The 16,726-nt window shown below is 48.6% G+C and overlaps 1 protein-coding gene across 1 annotated transcript; it reads left to right on the forward strand.

Moving 5' to 3' along the window:
- The first annotated feature begins 1,865 nt into the window (after positions 1-1,865).
- On the forward strand, positions 1,866-3,903 carry RAI2 (retinoic acid induced 2). The gene is given in 2 exon segments (XM_018045520.1): positions 1,866-2,128; positions 2,131-3,903. Coding segments are annotated over 2 exon segments (1,578 nt in total). The 5' UTR covers positions 1,866-1,953; the 3' UTR covers positions 3,534-3,903.
- Positions 3,904-16,726: the final 12,823 nt, after the last annotated feature.

A 16,726-nucleotide genomic window follows, 5' to 3' on the forward strand; every position in this document is an offset into this window, starting at 1 on the left:
CCCTTCTGGAGGAGGCCTGGGATGCTCAGGGCCTTCCAAGGGCTGCATGTGAATGGCCGACAGAGCTCTGAGCTGCCGAGCCTGCTACCTCTCCTGGCTTCACTCTGAGGCCTTCTCATGCTAGGCCAGTCTCTATCTGATCAAAGACATGCCCCCCCACTAGACTATAGTCTCCATGAAAGCATGAGCATCTCCAGGATCACAACAGCATCTCCAGCCCCCAGCAAAGCTCTGGCATGCAGTAGGCTTCAGCAAATTGATTGGATGAATGATGAATGAATGCATGGAAGAATGAATGAACAGTATATTGGAGGCATGTCACTTTCTGGAGAGAATAAGAGAGCACTCCTCTCAGGAAAAGCAGACCTTTCACCTGGGGCAAGCCCCCTTGCTACTCTGCCCCCAGGGGCATCACTGGCCAGCACACTGGGCCAGCTCATGGTCATCTCCGGAGCACACCTGGACTCTAGGGAGCTGGGCTCTGGCACCCTTCCTCAGAGGCTCTGCAGTGTGCCCAGCCCAGGGTATCACTCACCCGTCCTTCTGCAGAAAGTCATCTGCACAGCATCCTTCGTCTTGCCCTCCCCTCCTCATACTTAGAGAAATTCCTTGTTCTGTGCATTCAACATGTTGCGATTGTCTGGAAATATCACAGGGTTGTTCATTTGTTAAAGCCGCCTTCCTGTAGGGAAGGCTCATTGGTTGACTTCTAATCCCATGGTGTTCTGGGCTGCCTCTCTTGTTTTGGAGATTGTGTTGGTCATTTAGGGGTGAGGGAGAGAAGGATGAGTTGACCACAGGACAAAAGTCTAGACAGCTCAGACAGGTGAGGTCAAGAATTGGAGTAGCCCAAGGCCTGCCCAGCAAGACTGAGGATTATTGAATTATTATTGAGCCCCACCAGACTCCAGGGCTGCACAGATCCCTAAGTTAGACATGGTGCCTGCCTTCTCCATGGTAACAAGGCTAAATATGGACGTGTTTCCATGGAGAAGCATATCGCAGCTGCAGCCCTGCTTCCTCCAGGAAGCACCGGCGCTGGGCTCCTTTGGCATCTTAGAAGGTGGCCAGAGGTGCCAAGGACATCAAGAAAGTATATCTCACCTCTGAGGATGTTTGTTTCCAACAAGTGTTCCATTTCCTCAGCCCTAGACTCATCAACACCCTGTCCTCTTGACAGCTAGAAGTTAGGGGAGGCCAAGGGTCAAAAAGACTGATTGGGAAAGTGACACTGGACCCCGATGAGTGTTTGCACAAGTTACCCGATCTCCCCCTTGCTCCTTGGAGTGGCTTTTCCTCTGACTGGAGGAAAGAGGGTGCCATTGGTCAGAGAGAGGGAGACAACTGTAATGACCCTTGTATAAATACACTGGTGCTCCTCTCATCAAGGCTCTTCTGGAAGAATTATTGCTGCTACAAAGAGTTTTTTTTTTAATGCTTTCCATAACTGGGATGGCCCCTGTCCAATTTTATAGAATATTCTAATGTGGCAGGGCTCTGTTTTCTCCTTAAAGGAAAGTAAGTCTTAGCTCCTTATTTGAATTTGGACAAGTCCAATCTCCACATATCTTAACTGTCCAATAGAGCAATGTGGAATGAAACTTTGTGTTTGTTGAAGGCTAAACATAAGCTGAGTGTGTATTTGGCTTCACAATACTCTGTTCAACCTCACTCGGTTATTTAGTCATGACATCATCTGTGTTTATAGTTTAATCGTCTGTTAAATTGGGGCTGTCCACGCACAGCTGATCGTATGGGTGTGTTCGTATATATTAGGAAATAGCTGTCACATGTATGTGTACACTGAGAAATGGGTGTGCTCCCCGGGTAACTGAGACATGGAAACTTTTAAGAGATGTGGGGAGAGCTCTGGAGGCAGCTATAAATGGTCTCAGAAGGAAGCTTCACACGGTGTATTCTGTGTTGCAGGCCAAGTGGCATCCGAGCCGAGTGATGGACGATCTACAGTCCCAGAACCTCGCCATGGACATGAGCGACTCCTCCCCCGCCTTGACCAATAACAGACTGGAGAATGGCATGGCCCAGCTGATCACCACCGAGGCCTGGAACATCAACTCCACCGACCTGGTAAAGAAGGCGCTGGTGACCGTGCCAGCCCCGTCCATCCTGAACCCCCGGCCGAGTCCCAGAGCGGCGTGGCTCTCAAGGTGGCGGCCACCGTGCTGCAGCCCCTGTGCCTGGGGGAGAGCCCCGTGGTGATGCCCATTCACATGCAGGTGGAGGGCAGCTCGGCGCCTGAGCTCAACCAGAGCGGCAACGCCACGTACGTGATGACAGCGCAAGGGCCCGTGCAGCTTCCAGTGGTGCTGGAGCAGCACGTGTTCCAGCACCTCAACTCCCCGCTGGTCCTGCCGCCAGAAGCCCCGGGCTCCTCTGGCGCCATCCACAACAACCTCTTCCAGGGGGCCCGGGACCCCGAGGCACAGCCCCAGCTCCTGGATCTGCGGATCCCCAGCCAGCCGCAGGAGCCCCCGCTGCCCTTCGAAGCCGTGCTCCACAATCTGTTTCCTGCCCAGGGTGCGCTCGGCCCCCCACCCTGTCAGCCTCCCCCAGGCTATGCCCCAGTGCCCCCCCAGCCATTCAACTCCCCCTTGTCACCCCTGGTCCCGCCGGCCACGCTCCTGGTGCCCTACCCGGTGATCGTGCCCTTGCCCGTGCCACTCCCCATCCCCATCCCCATCCCTGTGCCTCAGAGCTCCGAAGCCAAGTTCAGCCCGACTTGCCCCAAGCCGCCATCTGCCTTTGGCCTCCACCCCTTTAAAGGCCCCCAGAGCCCTCTCCAGAAGGAGGAAGTAAAGCCCTTCGACCTGTTCCAGCCCCGGGAGTACTTCCAGCTCGGCCGCCACACTGTCATCAAGATGGGGAGTGAGAATGAGGCCCTGGATCTCTCCATGAAGTCAGTGCCCTGGCTCAAGGCTGGCGAAGTCAGCCCCCCAATGAGCCAGGAAGACACAGCCCTAGACCTGTCACTGGCCGCCCACCGGAAACCTGAACCTCCCCCCGAGACACTGTATGACAGCAGCGGGTCCGTGGACAGCCCAGGTCACCCGGTGCTGGAGAAACTGCCCAGTGGCATGGAAGTGCCCTTTGCCCCCGCCACGACACAGGAGGCTGCATCTGTCATGGAGAGTCACGGGGGCGGCAGCGACGCCACCGAGCTACCCAGCCAGCCCAGTGGTGAGGTCAAGGCTGGAAATCACATGGAGATGGTGAGCGAGTCCCAGGCGGCCAAGGTGATCGTCTCCGTCGAAGACACTGTGCCTACCATCTTCTGTGGCAAGATCAAAGGCCTCTCGGGGGTGTCCACCAAGAACTTCTCCTTCAGACGAGAAGACTCCATGTTTCAGGGCTCCGACACCAACAGCCCAGGAGAAGAGGCCCTGGGAAACATGGAGGCCCTCAGGAAACCCACCAAAAACCGGAGCATAAAGTTAAAGAAAGTGAACTCCCAGGAAATACACATGCTCCCAATCAAAAAACAACGGCTGGCCACCTTTTTTCCAAGAAAGTAAATAATGGCTTTTTAAAATTTTTATGATTATAATATGGGGAAAGGTGCATTGGTTTTATAAAAAGGCATTTAAAACAAATTATCTTTGTTAATTATTTTGGGGAGTAGCTGGGAACCAGGAAAGCAAATTGGCTCTAGAGGCCCTGTAAGCTAGGATCATTTTCTTTTTTAATTTTTGACTTTTCACAAATGAGTAAATAAGAGCAACCTATTTTTCAAGCAGATTGCACATTTTTTGCAGCTTTAATGGAATATTGGGTGAATCAGAGGGGGTTAAAAAAGCTATTTTCATTGCCACAAAGTGCTTTGATGATGTAATACCTAATAAAGGGTAGGATGAATATTTCACAATAAATGTTCATTTGCACTAATTGGTTGCAGTATTCTATCATTTATAAAATTTGCATGCCTGAACTGGCATGGTTTTGCCAAAACTGTCACTTGTAAAGCACTGAAAGTTATCCGTGTTTAGAGACCAAAAAGTTCTTCAGACATGCTGGACAGAGAAGAATCATACTGGCCTCTGCCCTCAGAAAAGGAGGATTAAGAGTATGTATGACTTTGAGCAATTTCTTTCCCCTTCTGGCCCCTTTCTTCATTTGTAAAAATGTGGCAGAGGGAGGTGAGTTCCAAGTACCCATGGCCCCCTCTAGTTCACAGAGACCCTGGATGTGCAGAATTCGGTCTGAAACCCTCCATAGACTAAGACAGACAAGATGTCTCTAAAGGCATATTTACCTGCCTCCTCTCCTCCCTCTCCCAAAATTTAGCTGAAAGCACTTTCTTTTCAAGGGCAGCAGGAGCATTGTTCTGAATGAGTAATAATCTAGGAAGTCAGAAATATTACCAAAGGCAACTCAGAACAAGAGGAAAATCCAGTGGATTAGGAGGTGTCTCATAAAAGTTCCCAGCCCTGGGTAGAGATGTTTGGGAGTGGGCTTGGGGAGGGAAGAGAAAGCCATTCCAGCGACTGGGGGTGATCGTGCCCTCCAGGGAACATCTGGCAGTGCCTGGACACACTTTGGGTTGCCACGGCTGGGGGAGGGGTGCCCCTGGCATCGGGTGGGCAGAGAGTGATCCAACCCCATGTCCACAGCGCCGAAGCCGAGAACCCACGCTTAAAGCATTTCTCAATGGACAGAAGTGACGCACCTGAAAGAAGAGACCAGCGCGAAGTCATCCACACCAACAAGGAACTGTGAGTGTACATTTACAATAGACCTGCTAGGCGGCACAGCACACTTGGGTCTGAAGCTGTGCTGGTGAGGGACTGATTCCAGCATGCCTGCTTTTAAACTTAAAGCACTTTCTTTCACTTCTTGCAATTAGTATGTATCCAGCTGTTACTGTGAACATGGACAGGAGGGGAAGCAGTTGTGAGACTGTTCTTTATTACCAGACCCTCTGTGTCTAGGGTTACAGTTTTAGCTGGTCCTGTACCATACCCCTATAGTGGGTTTTCTTTTTCCTGTTTTTCGCCTGTGCTGTTAAAATGTCTCTTTCAAAGTGTGACACAATGGGAAATAACCAAGTGGTCGTTTCTCCTGAAGCTAACTAGTCCCATTCTCTTACACCAGCCAGACTCCATCCTTTCTGCTTCAACATGGGGCGATCTTTTTCCATTCTTACTCCCATTGTGGGTGTCTAGCTGTGTTTCCCGAGCATGGCGTGTGTAGTTCAGTTTCAAATACCACCAACACAAATGTGCCTAGGGACTAGCAGTTCCCATTCACCTTCTGTCTTCCCACCACGTTTGTGGTTCTTTCTGCTGCCCCCGCAGTGCTAGGCAGCCTTTGCACCAGCCAGCAAGGGTCCCTGTTTTCACAGTGTACTGGGGAAAGCTGCTGCTTATCTGGCATTGAGGGAACAGAATTCTCACTCTGCACTTTAGAAGCAAGTGCTTAAACCTGAAGGATAGCTAGGTGAAAAGGAAGGCATTTGTAACCTGCGATCACATTATAAACATCAGTCTACAAATTTCCCTTTGTGATATCTGGAGATGCCCTTTTCTCTTCCAATGTCAGCTCTGATTGGGTGAGAAAGGCTGACTCCACCGCCATCTGTGGGTGTTGACCCAGCATGAGGCCATCCCCCAGCCCTGGAACCGGCCTCTGCTCCTCACCCCAGCCGTGCCTATCCATTGCCCTTGCCAGTCATCACTGGGTCTTGGGAGAGAGGCCTGTGTGGTGGAGACTGGCTGTCAGGTTGGGAGACTTGCTCACTGAGATCTGTGAAGGCTGAACACAGAGCTGTTGTGTTGGGACCAGGGCTGCACTGCAGGGGCAGTGACACCCTCAACCTGCCCCTCTTCCCAGCCTTTGGTGGAAACCAAAATCTACTTTTCTCTGTAATTAGGAGAAGGGAAAAGGGCCTGCTGCTGTGGCCAGAATGAGCCTAAGGTTCCCTGGAGGGACAACTGTCTCCAGCTACCCTTCTTCCAGATTTCAGTCCTGCAGGATTTCCATCAGGTTTTTTCTCATGACTTAACTTCCCATCTCTTCTCAAAAAAAAAATGTTTTAGCCAACTAGCCTAAAGAACAGCTTTTCAGAGTCTTTTAGGAAATATGATTAGTCCCCAGGAATGTTGATATGTGCTTAGACTTGTCAATATGGCGTCAGTTGGCTTCAGTTCAGAAATGATAAAAAATTGGAACACGTTACTAAGATTCATATTTGAGGGTAGTGATCCTCCTGGTAAAGTAAAAACTAGATGATCTAGAAGAAAGGAAGAAAGAGTTAAAGATGATACAGTTACTATCCTAACCAAGGAAGTCCTTGACAGTGAATAGGAAACACTAAAGTGGGGTCAAACATTTGTTTCAATTCAAAGGCAAAACTTACACACTTTAAGCATGGAAAACAAAACAAAACAAAACATGTCTGCAATGGTTAAAAACTCCAAGAAGAAGGAAGAGAGGAAGGGAGGAAGGGGGAAGGGATGGGAGGAAGGAGGAAAGATGAAGGTGGCCGATTACTGAGAGAGCATGTCAGTATAGTCATTATCTTTATAAATAGCCTAATTAATAAAGTAGGAAAGGATTTAGATTTCATTTTACAAGTGAGAAAATCGAGACTCAGAAGAGTTTTCTGCTTCCAGTTTTTAAGCATCAACAACTCAAAAATATGTACTTTGCAATGATTCTTAAATATTGAGTTTGAAGCCTGATGAACCCACAGGAATTTGGATCCTTTGGGGGCAAAAACCAGTATGAATTAGTGAAGAGTCTGAATTACAGCTTTTTTTTTCAATTATTTTCAAGACCATTCCAGTTAACTGGAACGCCCAGAGCACTTGGCACAACGGTAAAGGGGAGATTTCAAGCTGAAGTGTATGGATGCCAAGCCTCTAACAGTCACACTCAAAGCTGCTAAGCTGAAAACTTTAACAGCAGGGGGAAAAAAGCGTTAGAGGTCATTCTGGCTGACTTTACTCCTCATTAAATAAAAAAGGCAATTTTCCAGAACAGCTCACTACCACCAGGTCAAATAACTGACCTCCCACATCAGTGAAACAAAATAGGGTATATTTGAAGCCTTTAGGGTGCCATTTTAATAAATTGAGATTCTATTTTAATTAACATATTGGTTATTTTATAGTAAGTAGTATATGTGAGTGCTTGAAAGAACTAGTTCCAAAATATTGTAAATAATCCATCTGCAACTGTTATTAAGCCAGGGGATTTTTAAGCAAAGTGAGATTTTAGCTATTCTCTGCCAAAATTATGAATAAGTTCAAGTTAAAGGAGATGAACTGTTGAGGTTTACTATATTAACCCAACTCATAGGTTATTTTCCATCCAACTCTATAGAGGCTCAAATGAAAGTGTAGCCTTGTGCTGCTGATAACGATGGTAAAGGCCACCTGGATCCTGTCCTCCCTCTGCTAAATCATTTTTTAAAACATAAGGTTTGATAACCCAGTCAATTAGTAAGAATGTGATGAGCCCCTTTACATTGATAGCACCATGCTGTTAGTCCCAAATGGTGTCAGGAATTCAGTTTTATTTATAACTCTTCAAATAAGGGACGTGAAGAGTGTTTTCAATGCAGAAACTTTCATTAGGACTCATTTCAAGCCATATTAAGAAGTAGCACAACGAACAGGCCAAATTCTTTGAGAGCAGGGGCTGAGTCTTACTTATCTCGAGGTTTCTCCAACTCAATACCGTTGGCATCTGGGACTGAAGGGTTCTGTGTTGGGGGACTGTCCTGGGCCCTGTAGGATGTCGAGTAGCATCCCTGGTCTCTCTCCACGAGACACCCAGAGTACCCCTCCATTGCCCCGACTGACAACAAAAAATGTCTCCACACGTTGGCAAGAGTCCTCTGGGGGCAAAGTCACCCCTGGTTGAGAACCACTACTTTATTTCTAGGATCTAACACCTGGCCCACAGCAGGAGCTCAAAAATTCTTTGAAGAATGAATTTAATCAAGAAACAATCAGAAAGAGATCTGTAGCTCTGATCTCTGGTCCCTCATATTTCCTGGTTTACTACCTCAAGGCTCATGTGACCAGGAAACTTTATTGGGAAAGTCCATTCATCCATCCAAAGGGTCATCACTCATCCAGCATGTTACAGCGTCCTCCTGAAGCTTCTCCCTCATCACCGGGGTTCAGCAACACTACTCCCCCTCACAAAAAGGGCAGGCCCTTGCTCAGCCAGTCCTGGAGGGAGGCCTCACCCCTTTACCGACACCACGAAGCAGGAAGGACCCGTTATTCACAACTCACCCTGTGATGGCCGTTCATCAGTCTTATTTCCAGGGGCAGCATAACCCAGGAATTCACCAACATTGCCAGGAAGCTCAGTGTGTCTTTTTCCCTCATGCTTTACCTAAACCCTTCTTGCTGTAATTGAGCCAGTTTTTTGTTTGTCCTCAATGGAAACAAAGGCTAAACCTTCTCCTTTGAGCAGTTTCCTATTTAAACACCAGATCTTTTCACAGCCTCCTTCCCTTCAGTTCAAAAGCCCCCTTTCCTCTCACACTCTCTGAGATCCTCTTTATACTCCTTTTGTCATCACGGTTGTTCTTTCTCCAATTTTTCCATCTACCTCATAGAGTCAAGAACTCCAAGTAGTTGGTGAAAATGTTCTAAAATTGATTGTGGTGATGACTGTACAACTCTGTGAATATGCTAAAAAAAAAAAAAAAAAACCCCAAACATAGAATTGTGCACTTTTAATGGTTGGATTGTATGGCATGTGAATTATATCTCAATAAAGCTGTTATCTTTTTAAAAACAATAAAGAACCCCAGATAGAAATTGGGAACTGACTGTGGGTTCCAGCAAAGCCTCCTAAAATGAATAGTTACTGCCCGCCTTTGATCAGTTACATCCCTGTGCCCACCACCCTTGATATGCCTGTGATAATCCTCACTCCCCTTTGAACCCCACTCAGCTGCCTTTCTCGGTTTTTCTTTACGGTCAAAACATTGCTTGGAACATCATCTGCCATGTCTCATTTCTTAGAATCTAGAATCCCTTCCTCTAGGTGCTTTGTCGTGAGCAGGCCTTCCCAGTCCTGTAGTTTGGTCCTCACCATCTGTCTACCCAGGTTCAAAGTATATTTGGCCACAGGCCTCTTAATTCAGAGGAAATCACATGTAAAAGACAAGTATATGAAAGAATCACAGGGACTTCCCTGGTGGCTCAGTGGATCAGAATCTGCCTGCCAATGCAGGGGACACAGGTTTGATCCCTGATTCAAGAAAATCCCATATGCCGTGGAGCAACTAAGCCAGTGCTCCGCCATAAAGAGAAGCCACCACAACGAGAAGCCGACGCACCACAACGAAGGGTAGCCCTGCTCACTGCCAACTAAAGAAAGCCGCCCAAAGCAGCAAAGACCTTAGTGTAGCCCCAAAACAAAATAAATACTTTTTTAAAAATTTTTATTTATTATTATTATTATTATTTACTTTACAATATTGTCATTCGTTTTGGCCAAACGTCTCTATTAACAAAAAGGATCAGAGATAGTCAGCAGGCACTGTGCGCTGTGCGCGGGTCCTGGATCGCTGCTGTCAATCGCGCTGCCCAGCCAGGCGCAGCACGGAGCGGTCGCTAAAGCTGATCGGCTGAGACCTGCTATGCACCAGCCCACAGCGCTCTTCTCCCATTAAGGTCCTCCGGAAATACCCAGGTGTTGGCTGTGATCTTCTAACTGCTTCTGTCTGTATGACCCATGTCCACGGTTAGCACGCGAGGGACATTCAAGGCCACCTGGAGGGTGTCTCAGACGAGTCTCTGACGTCGAAAATGATCATGGGAAGCCCGGGTTTACGTCAAGCCAATTCACTCCCTCCCCTCGGAAGGGAGTGCGATCCCGAGGCCAAGGAGAGACAGGATCCGAAAGTGACGCAGTCCTCGCTAAGGAGAAGCAAAACTGCAGGCTCGGCTCACCTGATTACAGGATGTCAAGACGGTGTCTCCCGTGCCAACGATGGGACCACGAGGCGATGGCAATTGAGAGACAAGCAAAAAAGCCCCGGCGCATCTCAGCTTCCTGGGAGGCCAGGCCAGCACCATAGGGATGTGCAAACAGCTTTTTGTCAGCAAGTGTTTTTTTTTTCATGCTAGCCGTTTATTGTTTCAAGTGGCTTCCCTTTATGGAGAGTCAGAGAACGCAGCGTAACCTCAAGCTCTTGGACGGGAGACCTAGCAGAGAGTCCTCGGGGTAAGACCTCGTCTGTAACATAGTGTGCATCACATATATTGTAAGGGGTTAATCAATCCCTTTTGTAAGTGTGACATGGTGCTCCTTACTGTGTACATCTGAGCGTTGGATGAGTGAACAGTCTGGCTTTTCTTTGTGTGGACTGTAGTAAGTGTGCACTAGCCACGCTGGAAGCGAGCAGGATAGGCCAAGGCCCTATTAGTGTACTTAGCTCTGAGTCGATACTTCTGGAAGAGAGTATAGATAGCCAAGGTGTGTTTTTACGCAATGGGAATCTGTTTCGGACAAGGCAATTGTATTTGAAAGAATGTCTAGGGCAGATGCGAGAGCCACGAGTGCGTTGGACGTCACGTCCATTGTCCTGGGCCTTGCGGGCTGGAAGGCACAATGACTGCCGTCCAGATTTCCTCTGAGGGAACTACGGGTGGCCTAGGCCCTCGTGGGCTACAGGCGCCAACAGTCAGTAGTCTAATACCTCGAGCTTATACCCAAGTAGCTCCCTCCTCAACACTGGACGAGCAATGCGCATACTTCTTCTTGTGCAGTAGAAATAAGCTCTTCTCATTGTGTCACTCTTCGCAGCGTGCAGGAAGAGCATGGCGCACGCACGGACGGCTCGCTCCGCAGGTACCCAGAGTGGCGACTGGCTTCAAATATGCCACGAGCTTGTGGGCCGTACAGCAGTCGGCCCGGTTGATGGGAGGGAGGAGAGAGAGAAGAGGAAACGGCGCCCAGTGCTCAGCGCAATGGTCTCGACTCAGCCAGACTTTTTGCCGGCCGGGCCGGCGCTTGAGGAGCCAGCGCAGACCTCACCAGGGACGGAGGTACTTGTCCCAGCTCTTATCCCTTTCGCAGGACCGTCTTTGTGAGCAGAGAGAGAAAGACTGTGTGCCCAGGGAGTTACACATGCAGGGAGCTTCTGCCTCGAGGCGTCAGACGAGCAAGATCTCGAAGCGCTGTAGGTAAGAGCAGTCAAGCCACACCTCTGGCCTAAGCTCGTCAACCCCGACCGGCTTGACAGGACGAGGCATCTAGCGCGCTGTCTTTGAGCTAGTCTGGCCTCCTGACACTGTCTTACGTACCAGCAGCTCCGTTGAAAGCACAGCATTGGTTCTTCCATCTTCCGTTCCCATCTGATCAACTATGGTCTTGGCTACCACTAGCAGTTCGAGGTGCTCTAGAGCCGGTATCGTTCGAGGGTCGTTCCTCTGTCTGTTTGGCTTTTTTTTGATACTGTAGTCGTGGGACAACAAGGTTGGGATTTATAACGAAAGACGCTTGCAGGCCTCCTGTCCGTATTATGGTTGTACTCTTTAGCGCTTCGTCTAATAGTCACCTCAGTGAAGTTAAAGATCCAGGCAGATGCCCATTGTAGAGACAGTCGTAAATTCGCAAATTATGTACAAATTTTAGTGAACTGATTTTACTAAGCTACTTCTCTGCTCCTACTCTCTCTTACATCCCTCCCTCTCTTTATTTCCCTTAAAAAACAAAACTCCCAGAAGTCCTGCTCCTGTTGGATTTTACAAGTGACAGCTCTTATCCAAGGAGCTCTGGTTGCCTCTCGGCTTCCTCTTCCTGACCCTTCAGAGGTGTGGGATGCTCTACCCTGCTCTTTCTCCTTAGCTTTCTGGGCACATCTCTCTCTGCAACCTCTTGCCTCTCTCCTTGCTCCCTCCTCAAACAATGCTCCCGACGCCCCTTTTCTTTCTCCTCCTCCCTCCATCACAGGCTCCGTCCCAGGCCCACAGCTCCCATTCCCATGCTATGGGGACCGCATCCACTCTCCCAGTTGTGTCCAGTAGCTTTGTTGTGTTTATTCCTCCCTGTCTCTAGGCCAGCCCTGACTTTTTCCCTCCCTCTGTCCCTTTCTCATCATCCCCCTGCTCCCTGTCTTTCTCTCTTCAAAGACCCAAGGTCCAGCCCGCCATCTTCACAGGGTGCTCACACAGGTATCTCAGATTCATCACCCCTAAAACTGAAACTCAGCTTCTCCCTGCATCGCCCCTGGCCCAGATCCCACCGCACGACCTATGCTCTGCTGCCGCCCCCTCCCTCGTTGCCCTCCACGACTCCTCCCTCTCCTTTACCTCCTTGGTGTTTTTCTAACCCATCATTCTTTCCCTCCACACTTCCTGTGCTTCACTCAACCCACGCCATCCTTTGCCTAAACTTTTGGAACGTCCACAAAACTGGGTGGGTCTGTGCCTCTATCTTTAGCCCCTAATCTCTCTTCTAGACTTTCACCAGAATAGTTTTGGTAAAAAAACATTCTGCTGCCTAAAAGCGTCTGCTCTTAGATGTACCCTCATACCCCACAGAGGCCTCCCACACCAGGCACAAGCCTCTGTAGTTCTACCCTTGAGTACCCTGACGCTCCTTTCCCACCTTTTCACTCTGCCTAATCCTTTAAGATTTAACTCCAAACACTACCTCCTCCAGATGACTTTCCATGACTGCTCCCGCATAAGCTAAGAGCCGCCTGCCAGCCCACAGTGACGTGCATGCTTCTATCATCTTGTCCGCCTAATTCCAGAGAAAGCGGGTCTCCATCCCCCCCACTACACCACAAGTTCCTCTAGGCCCAAGGTCAAGGCCCCTGCATCTCATACACCTAGCACAGTGCTTGGTATTTAGGGAACCACAACAAAGACACACAACACAAGCACACACACAACAATTGTGTGTGGACTGAACTGAACCCACAGGGAAAGAACAGCGTGCCCTTCTTAACCAGATCAGTATGGCCTGTGGAAATCCAGACAGAATATATGAAATCTATCATTCAGTTTGCCAAAAAAAAGATGTACTGATTGATTCTCTCAAATCATATGGTTCACTATGCTTCAAAACAAGGTGGAATCTTTTAGAAATATACTTAGACCATAAAGCAAGCCATAGTCAAAAATCTCTTCAGAGGTGTATAGAGAAAATGTTTTGGCATTCACCTCCTCGGAGTCTGAGGATTTACTTATAAGTTACAGGCATAATGCATAGATTATAAAACCGTTGCAAAAATCAAAATTTTGAGAGAATGAAACAAATATAAGGAGGTTTAATATATTCTTTCCATGCCCCAATTCATCATCTTATGTACCCTCCTCAGTTATAATAAAATGAGAAAATTCTAAATCTTTCTACTGAATGAACGAAACTTTTAATCCAGGCATCACTTTGACTTAAAATGTCGAAAACCCCCAAGCACAAGATGTTTCTGTAGCAGCACTAGGAACAGTTGGGGTCACTACATCTAAGCAAGGGGATGGCTGCGGAGCCCGGGCAGGGCTGGAAGCGCTAGCTTTAGAGCTACAGAGTCCGAGTTCAGTTCCCACCTCCACTGTCCTGTAACTCTGCGACTTTGGGCAGGTCACTTAACCTCTCTGCCCCTGATCTGTAGAGTGTGAGGAATACAATATGTGCAATCACTCGAGCTAGAACATTTGGCCACCTAGGACAGAGTGCTCAATAAATGAGTTCCTTTTATACTTATTTACAGAGAGTAACGGAGAGCACAGCCATCAAGGATCATGGAAATGCCTGACTTGACAAAGCCTCTCAAGGCAACTGACATGTTTAGTTTCCCCTCTGCTCCACAGAGGTGGGTCTCTAGCCAGGCACTTTCATGCCTTCCCCCAGAATACATAAGTGTCATCTCATTGTCCTTCCTCTGGGTCTGGGAGCGGGGTTGATCACTTGGCCTAAGCAGGAAATGGACTAGTTAGAAAAGGAGGAAAAGAGACACAGGCAGGGAGGGAAGATCTCAAGGGCAAGACTGGCCACAAAAGCAGTGGTTCCTATTCTTAAGCATCACTCTGCTTTGGATTCCTCATCTGTAAAACCATGACTTGTTGCCTTTTGGGGATTGACGACAGAAGGGCCACCATTCCCTTCCTCTCCCACAGCGGATGCCCCCCCCTCCCCCCCCCCACCCGCAGCAGGGCACAAGGACAGGCCACATCCCGAGGCCTCCACCCAGGCCTGGGGCCCACTGAAGCCAGGGGAACAGAAACTTCCCCCAGGTCAACATACAGAGCTGTGCTCCCTTTTATCAGACCCTTTCTATAAATGTCTGATGTCTCAGAGAAAACTTTTATTTGAGTTAGAAATATAACTTTGCTTTATAAGAGATAACAGAAGTTCCTGTTTTCAAGGAAAGAGTTTTCTCGAGCCTTTAAACCCAGTCTAGCTGGGCAACCTCTCAGGAACCCAGACATCAGACACATTGGGGGCATCTGTCATTGAAATTACCCTAAAGGGTTTGTGAGGTGAGGATAGAAAACGTATCCCTTGCTCACCCCGTGTAAGAGCCACTGATCTCTTCATCACAGGAAGAGGAGCCTGCTCTCGGCAGCAAAGGAACTGTCAAAAAGTCAGGACCAAGGCTGAGGGCCTGCCACGGAGAAGCTACCCTCGACCCCCACCCCCATTCCCCCACCCACTCCCATCCCCGCACCCACTCCCCACCCCCATTCCCCCCCCCTCACCCCCGCTCCCGCCCCCGCCCCCTGCGCCAGAGCGGGCACAGCGCCCTCTGCCGGCAGCCAAGGCAACAACACGGGGCCTCCATGCATAGTGGCCCTGACACAGGCACCTCGCTAGTGACCCAGTTCCTCTGGAGGAAGCTGGTCTGGGGGCATCTCAGGACATCCGTGGGAAGGATCCAGACTGAAAATCCTCGAGGCCCCAGGTTTTCAGGAAGGAGCCTCCTCACCGTTTAGTGACAGAATACTGTTCCGGCAAAGCCAGGGAGAGAGACTTGAGGACCCAGGCCTTTCTAGCGTCCCCTACAGGCGACAATACCAGCTGAGAGCACTGCCCGCTGCACAGTGCGTGGAGCTGAAGGCCTCAACGTTTGCCGGGGTGAGAAAAATCGAGCCGGGAAAGGTTGGCGGGGCTCTTGGGAGGCAACAGAGAGGGGGATGGAAAGCAGGGACCCCAAGGGAGCTGGAGGAGCAAGCTGGGGAGCACGGGGCCCCGCTCCAGCCACTGCTCCCAGGGGAGGGCGGCCGAGGCATTGCTCACTGTCTTCACTCGCGTTCGCAAACTGGGCTGCGCCCGCCAACGCCAGGGGAGCTGTAACAACTCCTGGGGGGCATGGCTCTGCCCTCCGTGCTGTGCTGCCACTGGCTCCTTGCCCAGCTTCTGTTCTCTTTGTAAAGATAGGAAAAGTCGGTTCTCTACGTCTGCCTCTCTATTCCTGCCTGCATCTAGGCTCATCAATACCGTTTTTTTCTAGATTCCATATATATATGTTAATCTACTAGTTTTCCTGACTTCACTCTGTATGACAGCCTCTCCACTCCTGGGCATATACCCTGAGAAAACCTTAATTCAAAAAGACCCATGTACCTCAGTGTTCATTACAGCACTATTTACAATAGCCTGAACATGGAAGCAACCTAGACGTCCATCAATAGATGAACGGTAACGAAAATGGGGTACATATATACAGCGGAGTATTACCTTTAATGTTGTTGCTTTTTCTGGCTAGGTAATACTCCACTGTATAATGTACCCCATTTTCCTTACCGTTCATCATTTGATGGACGTCTAGGTTGCTTCCATGTTCAGACTATTGTAAATAGTGCTGTAATGAACACTGAGGTACATGTGTCTTTTTGAATTGAGGTTTTCTCAGGGTATATGCCCAGGAGTGGGATTGCTGGGTCACATGGTAGTTCTATTTTTAGTTTCTTAAGGAATTTCAGTAGTGTTCTACATAGTGACTGTATCAATTTACATTCCCATCAATACTATAGGAGGGTTCCCTTTTCTCCATACCCTCTCCAGCATTTATTGTTTGCAGATTCTTTGATGATGGCCATTCTGACTGATGTGAGATGATACCTCATTGTAGTTTTGATTTGCATTTCTCTAATAATGAGTAATGTTCAGCATCTTTTCAAGTGTTTATTAGCCATCTGTATGTCTTCTTTGGAGAAATGTTTGTTTAGGTCTTTTGCCCATTTTTTGATGAGTTGTTTGTTTATTTTGGAGATTAATCCTTTGTCAGTTGCTTCATTTGCAAATATTTTCTCCCATCATGAGGGCTGTCTTTTCACCTTATCGGTTTCCTTTGGGAAGGAGAGGGTGAGACAAATTAGAGAGTACCACTGACATATACACACGACCATGTGTAAAACAGCTAGCTAGTGGGAAGCTTTGGTGTCACACAGGGAGCTCAGCTCTGTGATGACCTAGAGGGTAGGATAGGGGAGACAAAGGCTCAAGAAGGAGGGGACATATATGTACTTGTAGCTGATTCATGTTGTTGCACAGCAGAAACCAACACAACAGTGTAGAGCAATTATCCTCCAATTAAAAAATAAATAAATGAAATTAAAGATGGGAAAAGGCCTGGGAGAGGCACAGAACACCGCTTCCAGTGGTGGTGAAATGGATCCCATTGGCCCATTAAGGCCGAAATGGGGATGGGGTATGTGAAAGAGACTGTGGGGTAAGATAGGGCTACGCTAGGGGCTGAGAATAGAAAAGACACTCCAGAGAGGACACA

This window comes from Capra hircus, unplaced genomic scaffold (genome assembly GCF_001704415.2).
Source record: "Capra hircus breed San Clemente unplaced genomic scaffold, ASM170441v1, whole genome shotgun sequence".
Taxonomy (NCBI): Eukaryota; Metazoa; Chordata; class Mammalia; order Artiodactyla; family Bovidae; genus Capra; species Capra hircus.